Source organism: Synchiropus splendidus, chromosome 1, assembly GCF_027744825.2.
Source record: "Synchiropus splendidus isolate RoL2022-P1 chromosome 1, RoL_Sspl_1.0, whole genome shotgun sequence".
NCBI classification, from domain to species: domain Eukaryota; kingdom Metazoa; phylum Chordata; class Actinopteri; order Syngnathiformes; family Callionymidae; genus Synchiropus; species Synchiropus splendidus.
This window is the reverse complement of record NC_071334.1, coordinates 7,863,995-7,889,366: the sequence shown is the minus strand read 5'-3', so window position 1 is coordinate 7,889,366 and position 25,372 is coordinate 7,863,995. Positions and strand designations below refer to the sequence as shown.

The 25,372-nt window shown below is 39.5% G+C and overlaps 3 protein-coding genes across 16 annotated transcripts in view; 1 reads left to right on the top strand and 2 right to left on the bottom strand.

The window, feature by feature from the left end:
• Window positions 1–12,613, bottom strand: part of ppfia1 (PTPRF interacting protein alpha 1) — a 29,834-nt gene extending 17,221 nt beyond the window's left edge. For 9 of the 12 annotated variants that reach the window (XM_053853239.1, XM_053853232.1, XM_053853236.1 and 6 more), the window contains exons 1-2: window positions 9,031–9,815; window positions 6,743–7,012 (exon numbers count right to left, since the gene is read on the bottom strand). In XM_053853239.1, coding sequence (XP_053709214.1) covers window positions 6,743–7,012 — 270 coding nt within the window. In that variant the 5' untranslated portion in view covers window positions 9,031–9,815. Of the gene's footprint in view, window positions 1–6,742; window positions 7,013–9,030; window positions 9,816–12,522 lie in introns of those variants that run through there. The other 3 variants (XM_053853241.1, XM_053853243.1, XM_053853233.1) reach the window with 2 other exon arrangements.
• On the bottom strand, window positions 10,024–13,459 carry phospho2 (phosphatase, orphan 2). 2 transcript variants are annotated; one of them, XM_053853352.1, is made up of 4 exons: window positions 13,336–13,459; window positions 12,792–12,869; window positions 12,523–12,617; window positions 10,024–11,641 (listed from the first exon to the last, which is right to left on the bottom strand). In XM_053853352.1, the coding sequence occupies exons 2-4, from the start codon at window positions 12,860–12,862 to the stop codon at window positions 11,076–11,078; spliced, it is 732 nt and encodes a 243-aa protein (XP_053709327.1). In that variant the 5' UTR covers window positions 12,863–12,869; window positions 13,336–13,459; the 3' UTR covers window positions 10,024–11,075. The 2 variants fall into 2 exon arrangements, with proteins under 2 accessions (XP_053709327.1, XP_053709328.1); XM_053853353.1 differs by lacking the exon at window positions 13,336–13,459 and adding an exon at window positions 13,216–13,328.
• Window positions 13,460–13,641: 182 nt separating this feature from the next.
• On the top strand, window positions 13,642–19,854 carry syap1 (synapse associated protein 1). 2 transcript variants are annotated; one of them, XM_053853341.1, is made up of 10 exons: window positions 13,642–13,950; window positions 14,529–14,705; window positions 14,919–15,037; window positions 15,185–15,251; window positions 16,453–16,526; window positions 16,593–16,732; window positions 16,796–16,935; window positions 19,026–19,075; window positions 19,151–19,307; window positions 19,375–19,854. In XM_053853341.1, exons 1-10 carry the CDS (start codon window positions 13,908–13,910, stop codon window positions 19,503–19,505), a joined length of 1,098 nt encoding a protein of 365 aa, XP_053709316.1. In that variant the 5' UTR covers window positions 13,642–13,907; the 3' UTR covers window positions 19,506–19,854. The 2 variants fall into 2 exon arrangements, with proteins under 2 accessions (XP_053709316.1, XP_053709317.1); XM_053853342.1 differs by lacking the exon at window positions 13,642–13,950 and having other exon boundaries at window positions 14,383–14,705.
• The last annotated feature ends 5,518 nt before the right edge of the window (window positions 19,855–25,372 follow it).

The following is a 25,372-nucleotide window of genomic DNA, read 5'->3' as shown; positions in this document are numbered from 1 at the left end:
TGGATTACACGCATGGCTGCACCTTAAGAATGTACCATCCCGGTCTTTGCCCTATAGCACCCTGAGTGCTGAGGCCTGCCAGTGGTAGACATGTGCAGGAGCTGCTGGGAGCTGAGAGGAGGGGGGTGGGCTGCTGGAAGCAATGTTTTTTTCACTGACTTCACTCACAGAACTCTGAGTTTTTCCAGTGCCTGGCACAGGATTTTGCTCCAGTGAAAAAAAAAACACAGCAGGATCAGGCTATTGGCTAAGATTATGACTCTTCTCGTGCAACCAATGGGGAGAATGAGTGGTAATTACAGAGCGGCTTACTTCCTACATTCCAGAGATGCAGAGGTTGAGCTGGAAAGGTTGCAGCTCAAACTTCAAGTCGGTTTTTGAAAACTTTTCTTTCCTTGCCACTCAAATGACGACGGGTTTGCAAAATCAGTTCTGACAAACTCTCGGGACTTTAGGATGTGGATACATCACCACAGTTCTGTTCACATATATCTGGAATTTGGAGGAAATTTCCAGACTTGAAAATAAGGAAAGTCAAAGACTTTGCGAGTTGTAAAATCAACTCTATGATCAACAAACAATACCGAACTTCTAATAGCACATTGGATGTATCTTTTCTAAAACAAGGTCTTTATCAATGAAAACGTATGATCCTAAATGTTTTTTTCGATTTTAAACTTTATACCAGAACCTGATAGAGGCTTTGTGATTGGTTTACTACTTGTTGGCACTTTCAGGTGAATGTCTACTTGATATACAATGACATGAGTAAAGTGGTTACTACTGTTGACACACCTGATTAAATCATGGAGAATGTCATTCATTTAGGCTGGTTATTAGGTACCATTACTACTGCATGTGTTCTAAACAAGAGAATATTCCGTTTACTTGATGAAAGCAAATGACTTCATTTAATAATAAGTAATATTTTTTTAAAATAGCAAAAATCTTTGTTATTCGGCCAAGCCTTCAAAATTTTAATTAAGCTTTGGCCACAAATTTTCATTTTGGCGCTTGTCTCTACACAATTCATGATAAATAATGCGAGTGTGATGTGCCCAATTGGAAGGCAGGTTGCAGAAGGTTAAGCAGCTCTAACAACACACCAGCAGCTATGGATGACTGAGAAAAAAATCCACACTTTATTAGAAAAGACAAGTGAAAGTTGATTCATATCAGCGATTTGACTGTATATAGTGTTTTATGAAGTCAAGCTTTCCAGCTTGCGCTCACCCTAAGTAATAGAGATGCAAAGGGAAATGTTAAGCAAAGCAAAGCCAAACAGACCAACCAATTGGATCAGTCCCAAAACCTAAGAGACAGACAAATCAACAGCATTGAAAGATAGCATCTATAAAAATCTGATCACTAGTTGGAATGTAAAAAATGTAGGCAGAATTTTTCTCAAACTTCATAAAACAATTCTCCACAGATCAGGTCAAGGTTTCTTTCACCTTGCATGCAGATATCAATCTAAAAAGAATCTAAATTCTCTTGGTAAGCACCTTCTGTTTCCATATTAAAAATAGTGGAGGATTATGTTTAGCAAGGGAAAAACCTCAATTCACCCAGCCCAGTGCAAAAAGAATCAACTGGACTCAGAGAAAATGAATATTGATACCCAATACCTTACATGTATATTTAAAGAATAACAAAAAGACACTGAACTTGAAATCCGAGCACATCTATTAAGGATTTAATTTTAGAGATAGCTGAGGAGTGATATCCAGGCGTAAATGGGAAGCCTCAGCATGTTAGGGGGATTAATGAGTGCATGGAAATGTGTGCCAACCTATTAAAGGGACAGTACACCCACCACAAAAGAAAAGAGACATTAAAATGACACTATTAGAGACAAGGCTGAATTCTGGAGTAAGCCAAATGGTGATAAAATGATTTTCGTATTGATAACAGTCTAACAATGGATCTTAACTGACTTAACATCTAATCGTAACTATACATCATGAAGAAGAAATGCAGGATCATTATACCAAATGAAGGCAATGATCAGCATTCATTTTCAGTTATACATTGTTTCTCAATTAGGTAAGTGGAAAATAAAAAACACACATTTTATTGTTCCTCTGGCTCCTGTGACTTAACCAAGTAGTACGACTGAAGATCATTAAACTACTGTTTATAATTACAGTTCATTAGAGTATACGTTTGAGGCTGAACGAATAGAATATCAATGATTTCTGAACAGTCACATTTCAACAGAAGCCATCTGCTGAGGAGGGAAAATACAAGGCACCATCTGAGTTTCATCAAATAAGTTTCACACAGAAGCATCAAAAGAACCATAGACGACATGTCAAACATTTATCCATTCAATATCATTAATACGGTTTTGCTATTGGTCTGCATAAAAGTTTGAGCCTAGACATCAGGCATGAATGGATTGAGGTAGATCTTAAGATTACACCCGGAGGCGAAACTCTAGTAGAGAACATCTGTCATTCAACAGGAAAACTCATTAACACACAACAATAGCGCCCACTCGCAGTTGGGAGCCACGCAAGATACTCGCATCAGCTTTAGGGATGGTATGCCGAGTCTAAAGTTATACAGGGAATGGCCGGCTCATCTTTTTTGTTTTTCATCTGTTTTACACATCAATGCTTTCTGAATTAATCTCAAATCTCAAGACGTTAGGCAGAAATAATTGGGGATATTGCTAAGTTTTTGTAAAATTTGGCTGGAGAATTAACTATTATTTATTTGATAAAATGTATAAGCTTTCATTGCCACACAACAGCAAATTTTACTGTCTGGACCACAACCAAGTTTTAAATGGAATAGATGACGCAAAAACGAAGAAAAAAAAAAGTTTTAAAAATAGACTTTAACACAGAAGCCATGCTACATTTTTGTACGGTGACACCGGAAGAGTCAAGCAGCGAATGCGGGCCCTCTTTTATCCTTGACAAACTGTGCTTAGTTTATTCTTGCGTTTGTAAAAGAGGATCCCGGATTCTGAGGAGCACAAGTGCTGCTTGTAAAGAACAACAGGCTCTTTGTCTCAGCACTGACTTGGTCAGGCCGCCACGACACAGAGCAAACACACCAATCGTCTGAGGCACCAGCTGGAATATCAAAGGCAGCACGGTGTAATGTCTTCACCTCTATTTAAAATCCCGATTGGTTTTGAGGCTAGCGGACTTAAATCTATAGTCACTGAATAGCGACCAGGTGCAACATAACTTCTGTGTCGGAAGACAATCACTGCAGTGTGAAAACTTCCATGGGTCACTCTCATCACTCAGGTCATTACAAATGGCGTCAGACTCAAGCTACCAAAACAACTGATTTGTCGCATCAGAAATCTCGACTACAGATCAAAGTGACAATGCTACTGTCAGATGTACCGTCCACTGTTGTCCTCATTTTCAATAGGACGAAGGCCACCAAAAACCCCACAGACCCAGGCATCACTGTGATGCACTGATGAGATGATACTTGAGTAACATTTTCTTTAAATCGTGTTTCACATTGGACACTCATTACTGCTACATAGAATTAATATACAGTGAAATACTTTAATTTGAGTATTTCACTGACTATTCAATTCATTTGACAAAATGATTATGTGCTGCTGGATAATCAATAAAACCTTGCTGCATGATCACCTTGTTTGTTCTCCATCAACACATTGCGACTTAAATCCTCACATTTGTCAAGGGACAATCAATTGAAAATCCCATTCACCCGATTGTCTCGCAGAATGAACCATCAAAGAGAGACTACTGAAATAGAACAAAGTAACAGCGACCAATTCTAATCGTGTAACCAAGTAAAAAGAACAGCTGGTGAGTTGAACGACTTCTTCGATTCCCTCAGAACTTGACCACAAAAGACGAACCCTGAGGTGGAAGTCAGTCTATTCTTGAACGCATAAAACTGGTGTTAATTAGTTATCTTCAAACAACTGGGGCAGCAACCGATTTATTCAAGATACACTGGGATGGCTGAACAAGTAGTTTTCACCGTTTAGTAAAGCAGCACATTCAATGCCATCAAAACCCCTTCTGTTCCTTTTCTTTTGAGACTCATCAATGACGTTTCCTGATAAAAGGTACACGGCTGTCCATACATGCTGTTTACCATGAAGACAAAAGAAAGCTTTTTCACACCGATGAATCATTTCCAGTCCACACACACAGCAATAGGCATCCAGGAGTTGTGGTTCACACCAATTATGGTGTGTTGTCACCTTCAGTGGAATGTCTGCTGCGATATCAACGGCTGGGTTAATTGACAAAACATTGGCCAGCTCGCGCTCAACATGACTATTCGAAGAGCAACTATTCTTTTAATCTCATTCTAAAATGAGAAGCCAAAATGCAAAGATCTAATGCAAGATTGACTCTATTAAATGCAAGGTTCAGACAGTGGGACTACAGCAGCAGATGACAATATTTCTCTTTGTTATGCAAACAAACTGCGTTGGAAAAAATGCTAATTTAAAGAATTGGACATAATTCAAACACAATTTAAAGTGTATAATGCCATTTCAGAATCTTTAATTACAAAACCTTACACCAGTTTTGCTTGTGACAACAGCCGCTGTGTGTCATGACCATTGATCATAGGGGCAGAATAAAGACAGAAGCACTCAAACATACGCGCATAAATGATGAATGATGAATAATTGACGCCTTCCTTCAGGAGATCAGGTAACACCTTTTAATTAGTTATGAACTGTTTAACTTACTAGTATTGAGCCAGAGAGTCAGCTTCCTGACTTATGTAGGCAAAACCCATTACAAGAATAAGACAATTATCAACATATCAGTAATTACAGTTTAGTGTCTTTAATATAAAGCTTTCTGAAGCTGCATTAACTGACTACTAACATGAATAAAAGTCTTCAGCCAACAACACCAGGCTGTAAGGCCAAACACAATGCTGAATTTCAAGGCAAAACAATTCGATCACACATTTAAATATATATTGTATAAAGAACCAAAACACCAATGCTGAATCAGAATCAGAGGGAGCAGTCCTGCCTGAATGAAAGTAGGGCTGTGTATTAGCAAGTATCTATAATGCGTATCTTGATACCAGAGTAGCGATATGATACATTGCAATATATTGCGATATTGTAGGTATGTACTGTAATAAGAACCATCATTGGCATATAATAAGTAATTTTGAAGAGCACTAATAAGAAAAAAAAGAGTGAAAAAAAAGAAACATTTTTGTGTTTTTAATAGTTTTGCCGAATTTCAATCTGTGAAAGTCATTTAAGTGCATACTGTGAGCTGCAAATTATTACCATGAGCAATCACGGAGGCTCTTCTTTAGTGCGCTGGTGTGTGAACAGAATACCACCAAACCGGACAAACGAGTTTCAATTAAAAAAAAATCAGTGCTATCTTAGAAGGGATTTGAGTTTGGCAGGAGGAAATAGAACAAAGTCAGGAGGTTGGATTCACCGACGGTAAAAAATTCCCGTAGTTGTTTTTCAATGGGCAAAGAGCAGCAAAAATAGAAAATCTACTTTCATGTGACATTGATGACAAAATGTGTCATTATTTCTAATTTGTATGTTCATTGGTGCGAAACACTAGTTACTACAGAGGAATACACCAGCAGGTGTAGCGTTCAGAGCATGGCGTTTGGACCTTAAGATCACATTGAAAAAACGAAATTGAGATTTCATGATTGTGTGGCAAGCCAATGTAATAATTACGTCATGGAAGTTATGACACCTGACACAGCGGATATATGCGCTTTCCCAGGGCCTATCTCGTTTTCAATTGAACCCTAGGCACTAACTGAGGCTTGGTTCACACGAACAACACCAGAGACATTGGTGACGGCCAGTGGATGAGCTGTTCTACGGGTCACACTCTACTTCAGACTGACAAAGACATTGGAGAGCGGCCAGCGATGGGTGGTGCTCATTTTCTAGCCAGTTCTGTAAACGTATCTGGTGAAGGCCAAGAGCTACACACTCCATCAACGCCGGCAAGTCAGTCACTCGGGTAAACGTGTGATTCTGGTCAAGAAAAGTCTTTCAATATTGTGAAAGAGCACATTTCCAGTTGCTCAACAGCTGCAACTGACTGACAGCTCGTCGCTGTTGTGCAGTCATGAGTTTCGGGAGAAAGTGAGATTACTGTTTTCATCAAATTTGTGGTACACATGATTGAAAACCCCAGTTTCGTGTCGATAAAATGCCTATACAACAAGGACCTTGTGCTGTCCACCGAGGGCATCTTTGTGTGGACAGGACCATAGTACACGCTATGAGCATACTTGTCAATTAATCTACATTAAGATGCAACATCCAAGGAGCCATTGTCATCTGGAGCAGCACAATGGCACACTTCACGCGCCAAACAAATTTCTGTGTTGAACTGCTCTGAGATGGCAGTGGGAAGGAAACAAGGTTGGGATGACTCTGTTGTTATTGGGAAATATATCTAGCTTCCCCACTACTACAGTCAACTTTTACCAACTAGGAAACAAAGAATAAATTAACTGGGCAATTCCAGTATTTTAATTAGGGAACGTTGGTCCGTTTGACTCAATATGTTATAAATGTTTTATTGAATCTTTGAGAAATCTTAACTTAGAAAACTGACATTGACTAGTGACATCATGCAAAAATAGAAGTGAGACAGAAAAGAGCCTCTGTCATCATAACACTTGCATAACAACCTGAAAATGCCACTGGAGAAAATCTAAATAGATGAATGAATATATGTGCAAGAAGAGAGAAGATTGGACTGACCTGAGGTAGTGCCGTGTTCAGTTGCCTCTGCAGCGAGTCTCTCTCATGGCTGACCTCATGCAGTTTTCCCTGGGTCAATCCCAGATTCTCCTGAGTCTCTCTCAGAGTCTCCAGAAGACGATCCCTCTCCTCCAGCATGGATACCATCAGCGACTCAAAATGACCTTCAGAGTCTGACTGTAGCGGCGAACCAGAGCCCCGTCGACCGCTGCCTCCTCCCCCGCCAGGCCCTTCTGCCTCACTGATGGTAGGCATCACCTCGCACATCATCTAGAGTCAAAGAGAAATAGTTATGAGGAAAACGGAATAGATGAATATGAGTGGTCACTTGAACTGCTATGTTGAACTAAAAATCTTAACTATCCATTGAAATTCCCACTGGGATTATCAGAATTATTTCAGTGTGATACATTCCAAATGGAGTTTTACAGACAGTGTAAGGGAGAATGAAATGTAGGTGGTAAGCCTATATTTAACCACGGATCAAGCCTCCCAGGTGGCAGTCTTAATCTAGGGTTAAAGAACCCACATCCAGTAAATGCAACTTTGGAGCTATTTTAGCTATTTCACTTAAAACATTACAACCCCAGCGCTTACTGAAAAGTAATTTAATAGGGAAGCTCTCCTGGCAAGCAGACAAACGCCATATCAATCCCAACGACAAATCTCTCAGACTCCTACGAGAACCTGACATCAGCAACACATCAAACTCTGTAATTCCACAAGGTTTAGTTCAAAGTACTCATCACCAAAATGTATGTCACCTATCTGATGGCCACACTTTTGGCAACACAAGGTTTGTGTTAAATAGGAGAAAGTTTATTTTCTGCCACTGTCACCACAGTGAACTCTCACTTCAAGCAATAATATTTCGTTCTGCTTGCTGTCTTGGTTGTCAATGCAAATTCATACAGTGCATGACAGACAATAACCATGCTTGCGCATTACTCGCTAAAGCTTTTGAGTCGTGTGAGTGTATATTATATATATATATATATATGCCAACATGTGTATTAATGTATGATCATGATTATGAACCAGCAGCAGAGAGTTATCTCGCGTGAGCAGGAGGTTGAAACCTCCATGGGAAGGGGCTTAAGTCCCGCAGACAGACTGCAGACACAAAAGCCAGGAGTCATGTGAGGGGGTTTAACATACCTACACTCAAGAACAAATAGTGAGGAAACTCAAATACCCACTGCCACACATTTGACCTATTCACTCGCCTGAGGTGCTAACACAGATTCTATTCCCATTAATGAAGCCTTATGACACACCAACTTAATAATTTTGACAGCTCATAAATAAATATGACCAGAAAGACAACATAACATTTAAAGTTGACTTGATTAGCTTGATAGCTTGACTCATCGATGGTGCATAACCCAGTCAAATCACTTTATTTATTGGGGGAGGGGCCATGCAGCATCACAACAGGGAATGACAGATGGTGGATCCATGGCAACCCAGCATGGAAGCATCACACATCACAATATTGGCAGACTACTGAAACCAAGAGAGTTAATATAAGCAGCTGATGTTTGGACGTGACCCACACATGCCCCTCTTTGGTCACTTTTGCCATATCATCATGCACCGTCGTGTTTTTCTCGATTTTAGTGAGGAAATACTTGCATAAGTATAAGTTAGTATACTTTGCATGCAAGTATACTTGAATTGCATATCCATAAGTTTGCTTACTGAATGTGTAATGCTGTAACACCTAACTAATTTAAAAAGTCAATTGAAAAAAACTGATGTGTTTCCTGACACAATGTGGGCTTCAGTGGCCACTTTCTTCTAACATACAGGTCGTTGTAGGCATTTATCTTAGCTTATGAGGTTCCTCCCATTTCAGATTGGAAACACAGTTTACAGTATCTTCCAGCTACCTCATCTCCTTCTTGACTTTGTTGGTATCCATACCTAACCCAAGAAACATCGACTTCGCATATATAAACAAACCGAAGGTGAGTACCAGAGAACAGTAGCCTACATTGGAGGCAACATGTGGCTTGGGTTTCATTTTCTGTTAAATGAAGACCAAATTGTTTTTTCAAGCTTGAAATGGGTTCCTCATTCGCAAGAGACCAGTTATGTACAAACAGAAACTGAAAAGTCCTGTTGCTCTTTGATAACAAAAATAGAGAAGATCAACGGAGGGCAGTGAACATTCATTCAAACATTGACTTTCTGGCTGTGCTTGCAACTCTGTAAACAAAGTACACTCACAGCCATTTATTAGCATACAATCAGAACCAGTCACGTGATGGAATCAATAAATTTACCTTCGAAGAGTCCCGTTATTCCAAATCTCGCGATAGACAGAATATATTCCCAAAAAACAGCAAGATAATCCACTGAGGTCCACGTTTGTCGAGGCTGAACCAAGACCAGCAGGAGTCTTTAAGGGCCCCGGAGAAAGAGACAGCAGGATTCGGGGCAGGAATCCAACTTTGGCCGGCTAACTCGGGTTAGCAATTTAGCTTTGAGGTGGCTTGTTCGTCGATATTTACACTACGTACTCCAATAAAGTGTCTGTTTTATAATTGTTACCAAACTACATCAAAATATCAAGTGGCGTCTGATAAAGGGGTTGTTTTCATCAGGTGACGTGGAAACACTTGAGTTCTTTGGCAGCGTTAGCTCCTAGCCAGCTAGATGGCTAACGCTCGAGTTTTGTAAATTAAGTTAGCTGCAATAGAGGCGATTTGATATAAAACTAGGCAACATGACAAAAGTCTATGTCAGCCACCATATCACATCGTCGAAAGTACTCGAAAGTCGAAAGGTGTGCTCGAAAATAACATCTCGGGCTTAGCTTAGCTTCACTCACCACCGCATCTTAGTTCAAGTTCGGCAGTTATGCACTTTTACCATACTTCTTATATAGAAATCCAGAAACGAAGAGGTAAATCCACGAATTTCCCGGCCACTTTGTTTTTTTATCCGTTGCGTTTTCCAGCCGCGGATCCAGTCGTCCGTCCCGGGGTCCTTTCCCGTATCCACTGCCCCAGCTCCGGCAGCTCTATGCTGCTAGCCGCTGTTAACCTACCAGCCAAATTCTTCTTCTGCTCACAGAGCAAACCTTGAAGAAACAACGCCATCTACTGAATAAAAGTGTAACCGTCTTTTCATTTTCAAGACTGTTCCAAGACGGAATACGTGTAAAACTAAAATAAACTTCCGAAAATGAGTGCGTGAAAACTAAGTACTACTCACCCATCAATCACCCAACACGTGAAAAACTTTCCGCTCGAGTTTATACTTGAATTTATTGTAAATAATGATCTTAGCTCCAGGTGCCAAAACATTTTATTTGTCTTTGATTAGCCATAGCCAACACAGACAAGCACAGCTAAGCAAACTAAGAGTATTCCTTTAGTTTGTAATCCAAATGTGTGAAAATATAATCACAACACATCACATATTTGATAACATTGACAACCATAATACTTCACCATAACCATCAGAGTAAACATGTGTGTCAGGGGTGTTATTGTTGTTGTGGACAGACAGGAAAGTTCTGAGGTAGACTGACTGAGAAAATGCTGTTCTCACTGGCCAAGAGTCACCTAAAATAGTACGAAGCTTCTTTGTGATGTGTATAAACAGTGACAGAGCTGGCTACAAGCCTGCATCCAATAACTTGCTGGTCCACACGTTTGCATAGGCGATGAGATGACACAAACATAATTTAGACTTCAGATACATGAAATTGCTTCAATTGATCTGTGTTCATAACAACTCACTGCACATACTACAGAGGCAACACAATGACTAACTAGATCATGTGAAAGTGGTCAGCTGATGCAAATCATCAAACAACAAAATTAAATACATTACCAATTAAATATCAGCTAAAAGCATAAAAAGAATAAACTACACCACAACACATCATTCTCAATGACAAACAGATTTAAGTGTAGGTTTGCCACAACTTTGCAAATATCGTACAAAAAAAGTTGTATGATATTGTATGAAAAAGCCTGGAGCAGTTTCTTAAAATGTAAAAAGTCTCTCAAGTAGCTGAAACAATAAGAATCTCACAATGATAAATACCCAAGTATAATTCTACTCACATGAGTGGAGTTAATGGAGTGCCTTTTAAATGATATACACTGTCAATTAATAATTTAAATAAAAACATTGTCTGAATTAAGAACGCAATTGGAACACCAATAAAAAAAAAAATCTGCTTTCAAGTTGTACATCGCGGGGTCCAGCTCACAAAACCCCCTCCCTCCAGAAAAAATAAAACTGGCGTGAAAAGCTGGAAGTAATTTAATAATTAATTAGTAGCACCGTATTTTCTAAATAAAAGACAGCTGGGTTACAACTTCACACTGGACTTCAGCTGCTCTAGGATTTCGGTGCCATTGCTCCAGGCAATAACACGTGCTCTTAATGAAGCCTCATCCTTTTTGTCCTCAAGGGTAGCAAGAAGTCGCTCCAGTGTGTAGCCCTTCCTGGGCATGATGACATCATGGCCCCTCAGACAGGCAGTCGGACAGAAATCGTTCCCACCGTCCCCCACGTAAAATATCTGCTGGTACTCCACGCCTCGCTCCATGCGCTCCGACAAATACATGTTCAAGACCTTCTTCTTGCAGAGGTTGACAGGACATCTGTCACAATCGTGTGAGTGGTGACAATGTACCTCCATGTAGCCCAGGTCATTGAACTTGGCTGGGTTGGAGAAGACTTTATCTACAGCCTGCTGAAGTCCGGCAGCATGTAGGATCCAGTCAATGAACATGGTGTTGGCATCGGATATAACTATGCAATCGATAGTGTTCTTATTTTCTGATATGAAAGCAAGCAAATCTGTCATCCCAGCTGTGAAGGGAATAGTTTCCATGACCTTGCGCACCTGGTCCGGACGCACCTCCTGGTCTCCTGATGGACACAGGGATTAAAAAAAAAAAAAATCATACAATATGACGCAACTCAAGATGCTTCAACCAATTCACACTCAATACACTCAACACATACCACCACGCACATGAGAGGTAGTGGTGGGTAGATGAGGTGCCAGGAAACAGTATTGCAGGGTTGATGAAAAAGTGTCCTAATTTTCAGAGGCCACTGGATGGCAATCATGGTTTAGAAATGATGTGAGGTTTCACTGAATTAGTTGTTCAAGTCTAAACATTTTACAAAAGACAGTGCCATCTGGTGGCCTGTGAAAATCAGAACACTGTTTCATGAAACCTCATCAACCCTAATATACTGTGTCCTGAAACCTCATCTATGCAGCACTAGTGACAGGTTTTAGTTGAAAGAACAAACATGATTACAAACGAGTAGTTGTAAAGCGAATTAACTTATATTTATACTACAACAAATGATTTCGTTTTATGTCATAAATATTCTCTGCTAACATAATTTCACAAAATTTCCCCCCATTTTGTCCTTGCGACCATTTTACCGTTATACCATCAATTAAGGTAATTTATATAAATGTATAAGAACAACATTGTTCATAACGGTTCATCTTCAGTCATGATATTTACGTCACAGTTGTAAACAAAAAACTTGTTCCTCATATGTCCCATTATGAATGGGTCACATTTTCAAGCTGTTTTTAAAACAGACAACAACAAAGTTCTCTTACTATAATAAAATGGCATCCCACATTCCTTGGTGAGAGCACAGTATGATTTGGTGACCACACTATCTCCTTCAGTTGAGGGCTCAGGATTTCTATTTTTATTTAAGGCGAGAAAGTGAAACCCATAAAACAGACCGCAGGCATGACTGGCAGGAAAACAACTTACCAATATAGTTCATTAATCTTCCCATGAATTCTGTCCAGTGGCCTCTTCGGTAGGAATTCCTCAGGGAGTCGGGAATAGTCTGACCAGGAAGACATCTGCCAATATACAGTTAATATTTAAGCATTGTTTTCATTCCCATTGTCTGCTACATTAGAAAATGAAAGGTAATAACATGTCAACGTTAAGGAATAAGGAAGTCATTAGACACAACACAAGAAACTGTTGAACACTAGCCAACACTGCTTTGAAGAAGATAGTCAGCCACTAACCTTATAACCCAAGTGTCACTATTGTCATCCACTAGAGTGTGGTCGAAATCAAACACCATTAATGTCTTCATCTTTAGTCTGGAAAAAAAACAACGCAATGATGGAGTATATATTGGTTTCACTTGCCACACACATGAAAGGACGAGCTGTCGGAACAAAATCGCTTAGTCATTTGAAGAGGCAGTAAACAAAATTATCTGTTTGTGCAATCTCTTCCATTCAAACACTCGCTTCCCTGGACATGGACATTGCTAAAGCATAAACCGAAGGAAGCAAAACAGCACAACAAACGACAGATGAATACGTTTACATTTCTACCTCGTAAATTATAACAGAAAACTCAAATTTCGCTTAAAATGCCTTGTTCTTGACTTAAGTTCAGGGCGATCGGAAGCGGTCTTTATGTTTACGCCGGTTGACTTACGTGAATAGAGTAAGGAAACAGAGGGATTAGGAGAAATTAAAATTAAATCAGTCACAAATGTGGATAGTCACAGAATATGACGTTACATTAAAAGAAACGAGCGAAAAAAAAACGACCTACTTCTGGTCTCAATTGACCGTCTTCCTCGCACGGTCTGACGTCTTCTTCAACAGACCCGCTCCTTAACGCCACCTGGTGGTGACAATTGGACTACTGAGGGATAAGTCTCGCACTCAGTGAAATGTTTAGGAGCCTCTTGGATGGATGAAAGACATACTCTTCTTGATACATTTCGAGTTAACTATTATTTTTGCCTTTTTTATTTCATGCAATAAAGACAAGTCTTGATGGAGAGCATATAAATTGCGTGCAAAATTGATGTACGTGTCAAACGTGCTGTAAAGGATTAAAACTGTAAATTGACGTGTTCTGATTTACATAATAAATGTTTAAATGCAACTTTAAAAGTGAAACATACATTTTTATCGAAGACAATTTCCCAACAGTCCTGAATAGAATTTTCTGCAAAATATATATTTAAAAATATATAATTCAATACAGTTGTGTTTCTATTTAAAACACACACTCACAATTTCGTGTCTCTCTTTATGCTCGTCCCACACGTTTACACACCTCGAGTTGTGGCTACTACAAAATTAATAAATTGAATTAATTGGCATCGCAGTTACCAGATGACATCACTCAAACCACTGCAGGAGACAAGACCTCAAGCAGGCAAGTTGCCAGACAATGCAATACAATATGTTTTTCTTTCACCTCAGCCAATCACAGAGCGGCAGAAGTTATTCAGGCTCTGATTAAATATATTTTTGTAGGCAGCAACTCAACGTATTTCGTATTTACGAATGTTGTGAAGATACTCCATTGATAGACAATCAGTAGAGGATATGACCGATATTTTGATTAACAAAACACAACATACTATCGAATCACTGTGATAACTCAACTTTAATGTGACTATAATTACATTTTCAACGGCAATGTAAAGTGAAAATTGAGAAATATTAAACAGGAGAGAGATGAGTGCCGATTCTGTGCATCGATTACTTACTGTAGAGGCCTCGAAGTGAGTTCCCAATACATAACCATATGAAAATAATCATTGCACTATTTGGCCTCCTAGTGGCAGTAGCGCACGCGTGTGCGTCATGACACGAAGTAGTAGAAGAAAAAGAACCTGTTTGTTTAGTTCCTGCCTGCGTCTTTTAGAGCAGGCTGCAGTACGTTTGTTTGTGTTTTGACGTTACTTTTACACACGACTAAGATGTTTAAGGGTCTGGGGTCTTGGCTAGGTCTGGAAACCCCGACCTACACGAAGACGTCAGATGACACGGACCAGCTGAGAGCGGAGCCGGAAGCGGAGAAGGTGGTGGAGGCTCAAAACGAAGTAAACAAACAGCAGTTAGCTGAACAGGATGGTCGTGCGGAGGAGATCCAGGAGCGGAGCGACCAAGGAAAGGGCCTGGGTGGTAAGGAGCTAATGCGTTAACATGCGTGTATATCACCGCATTTTCTTATAGCTGCAAAAATAACTTGATATTTTTTTCGTATCTCTGATGGTGTTGACCTCAATTCTTAAATTCTTCACCTAATTGTGGTTGTTGACGCCACATTTAAAACCAAGCAATTTAGAAATAATAAGGTAACGTGCCTACTTCCTTATCTTTTCTTCTTCTTTCCAGACTATATTTTCAGTTTTGCATCCAATGCTACAAAAAAGATATCAGATTCCATGGTAGAAACTGCCCAGACCATCAAAAAGAGCGTGGAAGAAGGCAAAATAGATGGAATCATAGACAAGGTGAGCTGTTCACACGCACTGCTATGAACTTCTGCTGCATGCAAAGAATGCAGAAATGCTGTTGAGTAAGAAAACCTGTTTATGAGTAGCAATTAGGTTAATTATTTGGGTTTTTTTTTCTTCACATGACTTTCATGTTTCTTGTAGACCTTTCTTGGAGACTTCCAGAAGGAGCAGGAAAGATTTGTACAAGAAAAAAAGGCCAAAAAATCAGGTACTTTTTAATCTATTCAATAATTTCAAACCTTTCATTTGTTTATGTGTTTCTGGAGCTGGTTTAAAAACAGTCTCTTCCCAAGAAAATGTGCCTATTTTCACTTCATTATTCAATTATGAATACACTTTGCCATGTACTGTACAGTTTGTTTGAAAAGATGAACACATTAATGTTAAAAAATTGCCCCAGGTTATAAATGATCTTTATTTTTATTGTATATAATTTTTAATTGGATATTTGACTCCGATCAGGTCAAAATATAAAATAGTCATTTGAATGTACTATTATTAAACTTCACCAAGGCAGAAACATAAAACACCTATGATATGAACAGTAATATAACTGTAACCGCTATGTACTGTTGAACATTTAAAACACAAGAAATTTGTAGAGAAATAATTCTAGTTTTAACCCAAGTTGGGATAAGCAACTGTGAACATTGATGACAGGTTCCCAGTCTATCACAGAAGCTCACACCTACAGACCACTGATGGTTTATGGACTGTGGGAAAAGACCAGAATGTTCAGAGGACACCCACCTAAAATGATTTTGGTCTCTTAAGAAAACTCAGATAATATGGAAATTTCCACCTTAAAATACACGTCTTATTGATTGAGTGATGATAATTACTAATTTCACCTGTAGATATGAATATAACTTTACAATTTATTGTTACTTTCACCATGACAAGTCTTACTTTCATAATGAAATAACATGCGTCAACATAGTATTGATTTTTTGTAACAATTTAATGTGACATTTAAATGTTTCTCCTAATGGAAATGAAAATGAAGTGCCATCATTTTCTTTGTAATTATTAAGTTGTATCCTTTTTGGCTGGTTGATTGTTTAAGTTGTGGTTTCAGAGCATCACAGAAATCTAAAGAAACACAACTTGTCCATCCACAGCAGTACTGATGGGTCCATGAGGTTTCATGAAACAGTGTCCTGATTTTTAGAGGCCACCAGATGGCGCTGTCTGCTGTAAAATGTTTGGACCTGAACATCTAATTCAATGAAACCTCACATCATTTCCAACCCAAGAGCGCCATCTAGTGGCCTCTGAAAATTAAGATACTGTTTTATCAAACCTGCAGTACTGTTTCATGATGCCTCATCTACCCATCACTAATCCTCAGCATTCCAGCTCAGTAGCAGTGAATTATCTTCAAATACATGATGATGTTTTGTGTTCAGACTCGGCAGTTCCTCCCTGGGTGGGCTACAACGATGAGGAAACTATCCAGCAGCAAATTCTTGCTTTGTCAGCTGTAAGTAACTTAGTTCATTTGTGAAACACTTTTAATAGGAATTCATCTTCCTCGTGATTATTGCAGGATAAGAGGAACTTCTTGCGGGACCCACCAGCTGGAGTCCAGTTCCACTTTGACATGGAGCAGATGTATCCTCTGGCCGCAGTGATGCTGGAGGAAGACCAGCTGCTCAATATCATGCGCTTTGATCTCGTCCCCAAACAGTCAGTAGCACGCTGTTCCTTTCACCGTTTCTTCTGTGCGGTTGAATGGATGTGTCCCCACAGTGTGAAGGAGGAGGTGTTTTGGAGGAACTACTTCTACCGAGTCTCTCTGATCAAGCAGTCGGCTCAGTTGACAGCGCTGGCAGCCCAGCAGAAGGATGAGCAAGTATCCAGCGTGTCCCCCAACGATGTGGTGCTTACAGGTACATCCACAATTTAAAAAAAAAAAAAAAGGAGTTTAACGTTTAAAAGAAAAGAAGGTCTGGGAGGTGATGACAGGAAACATTTGCTCGTTCATATTTAGTGTGAGATTAGAAGGATGAAGAACGTTCTTCCATACATTGGCACTAGTTATTAACCTAACAACACACAATGGTTATTCTATGTAACACAATTTGGCAAACCACATTAAAGACAAAATAATGCAACCATTGGACCAACCATATTAATTCTACATTTTCAACAGGATAATCAATCATACCTAAAACAGTCATGTAATGAAGTTCATGTTTTTTGAAACACCAATAAGTACAGTAGAATAAAACATAAATTTATTGTGACATTCTTCAAACAGGATGGTAATATGAATGAATACATGTTTATTTCAATCCCCTTTAGTCTGTAGACATTAACTGCGTTTGACATATACGTCAATTACATTTCTTAAATTAGGTTTTCCTAAACTTAAGGCATCCTTTTGTCTTATGTTTTGGAGAGATCGAAAAGTAGCTTTTATGATTTCTGTCCGTTGTCCCCCACCTTTTCCTATTTTCCCAAACAATGCTGATGTGCCTGTGTGTCATGCCCTTTTTGTTCTGTTGTGTGCTCCTGTCAGTCGCTTCTGCTCTTTGAAGTCTTTTCCCCAGGGTCATCTTGCCCTTTCTGTGACAGATACATTTCCTTCATGTTGTGCAGGTTTTTCATTTCCTTTGTCAGTGAGTTCCACATTTTCCCTCCCATTATTGCTGCGTACCTTTGTCTCAGTGTGGTTCTAGCTTGGGGTTGGGAGAAGTTAGTTTATACAGTCTTCGTAGATGATCCCGTCACAGCCCATTTCTGACTCTAAACATGACTAATAGTGTCGGTCTCTCGACAAGCTGAGGAAACTTCAGTCTTGCTCTAGTTAATAAGTCCTAATCGTTCATTCATATCTGCCTTATGCATTATTATTCTTCATTATTCCTTCTTCTGTAGCAGAAGCAGCGGTCTTGTCTAACTGTGGTAGGTTAAACCTACCACCTACCACACAGTTAAATTAACTGTGGGAGGTGTTTCCCCACACCTCCCCACCACAGAGCAAGTGTGGGAGTATTGCTTTTCATTCAAGTAAAATTTGCATTTCTTCAAATCTCACCGGAAATCTCACCTCTGATCCTCGATCTACTCCCACTTTCGTCAATTGTACAGGATGTGCTGAATAAACAGGACAGTATCTTTAACAGTAAAGTTAAAACTTTAACAGTAAAGTTAAAACTTTATCAAATATTCCAGTGACTGCAACATCAAGCTCTAAAATATGTTCCGTAATTCGTTTATAGCATTGAAATGAACATCAAATAATCTAAAACTGTCTGTTAATCTACCGCAATTTCCGGACTATAAGACGTTACTCTTTTCTCGTCTGAACCCGGCGGCTTATACAACAACGCGGCTGATATATGGGTGTTTACAGGCCAAAGAGCGTCATGAGCCTCGTCACATCAAACCGATGACATCACAGTGTTTTATTGACCATAAAACGCTCAAAATGCACCCGCCTGTCCGCAGCCCCGCCCACAGAGCCTATCTCCTTGAGGAGCGGAGACGAGAAGCAGCAGCTGAGACCGACAGTGGTGTCGGAGCGTGGGACACGTGGGCAAAAACAGCGCATTTTGAGTGCTTTAATGTCAATAAAAGATGTGAGGAGTTGATGATTCCAGTTTGTTTCCTGAGTCAGTCTCCATGCTGGAGCCCATTTTCCAAACTAGTTTAGAAGTGATCCTCACGCATTTTTAAGTCGGGTGCACCACTGACCTTTCACTGCATCTGCGGCTTATAGACCTGGTCTGCGGCTATTATTCCAGTGCACTCTATATTCCGGAAATTACGCTAATATACCTACAAAGACAATAGGAAACGCATTACACCGGCATCACACAAAGGTATACTGTAGCTCCTGCGTTACTCTTACCAGTATGTGGTAATATAATATCTTAAATTACTGCTGGATGGAGAAAAAACTGAAGTATGTTTGATTAAAAAAAAATCAGTGGTGTTGATTTCATCATTAGCCCTCTCTGCTGTTTCTTTTCAGACAATGTCCGACCAAAAACTCCGCCGGTCTCCATTAGTGACATGAAGAAGGTGAGGAATGCCGACTAAGCGTCTACTCAAATTCCGGGAAAGGTTCCATGATGACACTGCAACACTGTCTTTCAGACGCCGCATGAAATAGAAGAGGAGATCTCCACCAGCCCTGGCGTCTCCGAGTTTGTTAGTGACGCGTTCGACTCAACGGCTATCAATCAGGAGGACCTGAGGAAAGAGATGGAGCAGCTGGTGCTGGACAAGAAGGAGAGCACATCCTCTCCAGAAGGTCAGCAACCGTAATGTTGCAATGATCAATTTTAACCGACTCATCCAGAAGCATTCTACTCTTGTAGATGAGTCAGCCGACTGGGAGAAGGAGCTGCAGCAGGAGCTGCAGGAGTACGAGGTGGTGACGGAATCAGACAACCAAGGGGAACACTGGGATCAGGAGATCGAGAAGATGCTGCAGGCAGAGGACAGCTAGACTGTCAGCCTCTCGCACATGAAGATGCTTTGAGTTAATGGTGGAGGAGAGAAAATATAGCTTCGACTGCAGAGTAGAGAATGTGTAATCTAAAGGAATATAAAGCGTTGGTGAAACAACAATCTATATGGAAACATCCTTATCCAGGTTTCAGTTTTTTCTTTCGTCATTCAGCCATACTTCAAGTGAGCCACAGAGGGTGCTCCAGTCCACGTTTTACTTTTGTAACGCACTTCTGTCCACTCACATCTGTTTCCTTTTCTGGTGAGATGTACAGTGAAATATTGATTCTAATCGAGTAGAGTTTAATGTAAAATTTGCATTCATGTAAATAAAATCACTACACATGTCACTGTGGTTGTGGACTTTTGTTGGAGCGGACAGTAGATGAGGCATTTCAGTTTAGCATTGTTTGCTATCATTTTATGACAGGTTGCTGAGTTAAATGGCTATATTCCAGTTACAATAATAAAACATCAACTTTGTTGCAAATACATTTGTAATTGTATAGATTCTGACCAATAATACTGTCATCATTTTGCATTTCAGATTGCTTGTGTTTATTAACCTTAGAATAGTTTCCACTAGAACGTTAGTTGAGGTTCAAGAAACTGTCAATAGGACAGACATTTGTGCCTTAAGGTGAGTGCGAATGTACTCTTTTTAAGTGAGAAACATGCATTTAAATCAACATTTTTTTCCTGGTCCAACAATAAAGAAAAAAACACATTGTACTATTTTAATAGGACAAATAGACACGTATTATAATAACTGCAAACTTTTTTTAAGAATTATAAAGACATTTTCATCAAGTTAAAACACTGAATGCTAAAGGACATGCATAATAAAATGTATTCTCTATAAACAACAAAGGCAAACTTCATGCAATAAGTTTCACTCATGACAGCAGAGCAATTAAAATTAGAGCTGGGACATCAAGACTAGGTTTCTGATTAATGGGTAGCTGAGGTATGAAACAGTATTGCAAGGTTGATGAAACAGTGTGCTCATTTTCAGAAGCCACTAGATGGTGCTCTTGGTTTAGAAATGATGTGAGGTTTCATCGCATTCGTTGTTCTAGTCCAACCATTTTGCAGCACACAGCGCCACCTGGTGGCCTCTGAAAATCCGGACACTGTTTCAGGAATCCTCATCGACCATCACAAGTACAGAAGGATCTGAGCTACCCCACAAAAACATACACTGTTTGAGCATTTTCAATACACAGACATGATTATTTTCTTGTCCAATCAATATTTTGCATTGCAGGGTCATAAAGCACGGACAACATGATGCTTTTATACAGTATTAAAATTTGGTTTGACTGCAATATTGGAATACAGCAATGCAAGGCAGACTTGTACTTTTACCTTCTTTAAACTCTCATCAGGTTATTAGTGACACCCAAGGTGTCACAATTACACTTCCACCCACCACAAACACACACACACACACACACACTCACCATTCTGTGGTTGAGACACGAGACAGATGTTTGTGATAAGAAAGTGTTCAGGAAGAGTGAGTAAGTGGGTCTGGAATGGTGGTGAGGTCTTTAATCTCAATCCACAAGACAACACATAATTCCACCTGAGCCAACCAGACATCCGGGCGTGTCGGTGCCTGCAGCGCTGTGAATGATCGCGTCTACAGTCATGGGAACAGCGGAGGGACAATTCATTTGCTCTAAATCAATTGATCTGTGTGATAATAACGTTGGCCACGTGTTTAAATGGAGGAGAGAATAATCAATCAGCCAGATGTGGTAGGTTCCTTCTCTTTCCCACCCCCCACCATCATCCACACTGTCTCTGTCCAGTGCCGACCAATTCATTTTCCTGGACGCCACATGACTGACTGACTGTATCGAAATCAAAGAAAAATAATGCTCTACGTTTATTTTTTTTACATGAGGTTTATCCAGTATAAATTGTCATGACTTTATATTTTAAACTGTTATATAATAGATAAAATAAAATTGGAGCAATTGTTGCAATGTGTATTAAAAAAATAAATCCCATTAAAAATCTCAATGAAGAAAAATATATCAGTCTGACTAAAGACTGGCTGGACGCAGGATATAGATTAGATTAGATTGCCTTTATTCTGAAGTAAAATATTATTTTCTTGCATCATGCCTTCATTATAAATATATTTCAAAACACGATTACACATAATAATTGTTAATAATGGACAACAACAAAAAATATATTCAGGAGGAGGTTGTAAACAAAACATCAAATTAATGAGGAGAAATGTGTTTAAGGCACAAAATAATCTGAGAAAACAATAAAACATGATGAATACTTGTGACGTGATGTTCTGTGACGTTATGGTAAAGTATCTGAACTAAGTGGCATCGAATAAAAAAATTAGTTATTGTAATGTTTGTTTTTTTTTACTTCATCCCAATGACCTCTTGTAAACCCCCACTAGATCAGCAGCAGGTCATCCGTCGGTTACCATGGTGATGAAGCTCAGGACTCCATCGTGTGTGTTTTATGCTTGTGTGTGTGATGTCCGCTTAACAAGCTTTTAATAATGCATGACGGCTGTCTTTGTCCGTCTCTCTTGGTCATGTTGTTTAATGTGTGTGTACTGGTTAATCCTGCCTTGTGGGGACCTTGACAAAACACTCAGTTTGAAGATGAAGACTTCAAAATAACTGGGTCATTATTACTGGGTTCCAGTTTGGTTCAGAGCCCGGGTTACGGCTAGCCATTTGTTTCGGATGGTTAGGTTTAGGATGAGAGGCTGGGGAAAGGGTGATGGCAATGAGAAACCTCACAATGTCCCCATAACGATATCATATATTCTTGTGAGGACCAATTCTGGGAAAATTTGGCTGAGTTAGGACTATTTTGTCAGTCAGAACATGTTTAACTCTGAATGCGAGGGTTAAAACTTCAAAATAACTGGGTCATTTTAAGTGGGTTTCAATTTGGTTAAGAGTCCTGGTTAAGGTTAACCATTTGTGGTTAGGTTTAGGGAGAGAGGCTTCTGTCAATGAGAAACTTCCAATAGTCATGACAAGGATTTAAATATATGTGTCTGAAGCTGGATTTAAACATTCACCCCATTAGAATGCAGCATTGACCACCACAGGCTACTAAAATATAAATATTATAATAATAAAATAAAAAATAAATATTGTTTGGAATCTGAATGGCGAGAAGCAAAAATCCAAACTAAAACTTTCCTCTGAGATGAATGAATACAAGATAAATATATCATGGCGTGACCTGCAATGTACAAAGAATTGCTATTACTCTTTAATGATTCTGTAAAAGCCAATGACTAGCATCACAGCACAGTACAGCCGGAACAAAGTCTCATGTAGGATAATTGTAAAATCCATATGATATCGCTAGTCAAAAAGTTAGGGTGTCAGGTCAGAGGTCAAATCTCATTGCTACGTTTTGCTACAGAGTCAAGCTCGAAAGAGACAGAGCACTGAGATGCTCTTTACTAGAGGAGCATCATTCCAAGCAAGAAGTACCTTGTACCTTTGTGTTGGCAGGTGGTCAGAGCATATCCCTGTGGAATATAAGGTTGCCAGTTCAGTTGATGATGCTTCACCGTCATGCACATTTTGATAAACACATCTCTTGTATGCACCTTGGAACCATAACGTATGATCAGAAGGCTGGACTTGTCCGACGTGGCAGACGCTTGATAAAAAAGGTTGTTTAGCATTGGCAGCTCGTGATATCTGCAGTTAGTCAGAGAGGCATGTAAACAAGCACGTTGGATGTGGGTGAGAGTTAGCAGCAGGTGTGTATTTGTCGGCTTTGTTTTCACTGGGAATGTTGGCCTGTGACTTTTACTGCAGTTGTAAAGCCGTTGGTGTTAAAGAGGAGCATAAAACCAGAGACCCCAATACAATTGTCTGTGATTTTAACTAGAAAGTGGCTTCCCTGTGTCCCTGTCTAAAAGAACTACCATCGTGCGCACAGTCCAAGTAAAATGGATCTAATTAGGGTTGACATACATCATTCACTCAAGAGGTTCATTTGGGTCTGATGCTCGCTCAGATGTGACAATAAGTGGGAAGAAAGTGAAAGCAACATGGACGAAATAAAAGAAAACTGAAGGGAAAATGTGAGGGAGGAAATAAGGCGAGTCATGATACCAATGTAATTCTGGTTCATACAGTCACGTGGCAGTATATTGTCTGGCCATACAGACCAGTGGCTTCAGCTCTCCATGGCAACAAGACAGAGGTTAGGTATTGACATACGGCTTGAGGTGGGAAGGAGGAAGTGAACATTCTCCACTGGAAATCCCCACTGCTGAAAACTGCTGTATGTGATTCATTTCATGAGATTTGCTGAATATTTGTGTTGATGTTTGACCACTCCTAGACCATGAACTCTTGCTACTTGAGGTCACATGACAAGTGGAGTGTGAGAACGATTTATTTATTTTGTTTTTTTTTGCATGTGGTTTTATCACGTGTAACACTGTGATTTAACAAGAACTGTAGAGGAGGTTAGCATGGCCATTACATGCTGTCTCCTTTTTCATCAAACGTCAGATTTTAATTTCCTGCTCTGACTGTAGGAGCCAGATATTGTTTTCACCATGTTTGATGCTTCTGATAAGTCACCGGGAAAAAGTATACGACAACATGGCGCACATTTATATACTAATAGTTCATCCATTAACTGCAGTCATAGTCACCCCCCGTCTGCTTTCGTTTTTATACACGGATACATGACGTGAGGAAACAGTCGAGAGAACTGGGGAAACATGTCTGCGGTCCTTTCAAGATTTCCATTTACTTACACTTGACGTGCTTCTTCTGCTTTTTTCAGTCTCAGTTTCATTTTCACTTTGACAGGACACGGGAAATTTGGGTTATTGAGAGTGTGTCCTGGGTTATGTCAAACCACGGACACAGAAGATTGCATGTTCACTCTAACCAGCCTAGACAAACACACGCACACGTTCAAACTCTCAGATTGGCGGTTGAAAAGGGTCCAGGTGCTGGGCTGGAGTGCTTCCTTTGTTTGCAGCGCTCCTTTGTAAACAGCTGCCCTTGATAAAATCCTACGATAGAGGATGGTCTGTATGTCTGATTATCACCAACAATCAACTTTATATTTTGGATATTACAGAGAAAAGGCTTGAATGTATTGTTCATCAAAAAAATAGTATATTTTTACACTGAAGTATTTTAGAAGAATAAAGTGTGGAATACTAAGAGACGCAAAATAATGAAATAAATTTATAAATAAAAGGGGAAATACATATAGTGGAATTAAAAATGGAAAAATAAACAGGAATAAATGTGGAAGTATCAGTAGAAAGACGCTGAAATGGAAATGAATGTAAAAATAAACACCTTTCCAAGAGAACACTTGGCAATCAAGGTGATTGCTGGCTGCTGCTGGTCGTACCCTCCACTGTCAATGTGGAGAAAGAACAAGCATGAAAACAGGCAGAAAAAATTTTGTTTTCATTTACGATAAAAAGAGACCACCTATCTCAAGACCGAACGTGAGACCGAGACCAATGATGGGGGTGAGACTGACACCGAAACCAGAATGAATACAGAAGCACACTTATTCATTTCTTCCCACAAAAAACAATAGATTTTTTCCCCCCAAAATAAATCAAGAACACAATTACTTTTATTGGATAGTATGCAATTTGTTCTGTCACCCTCATTGGTCTTGGTCTTGACTTGGTCTAACTATGTCCTCGTCTCGGACACTGTTCTTCAAATGTAAAGCAAAAGAATAATCTCACACAAGGCTCTTTGCCATGGATGTTATCAGAAGTGTAATGAGATTCAGGTGTTCTGCTGGCAAGTTGTTGTCAGGAGCTAATGTGACCTTTTGGGAGAAAAAGAAATCACCAGT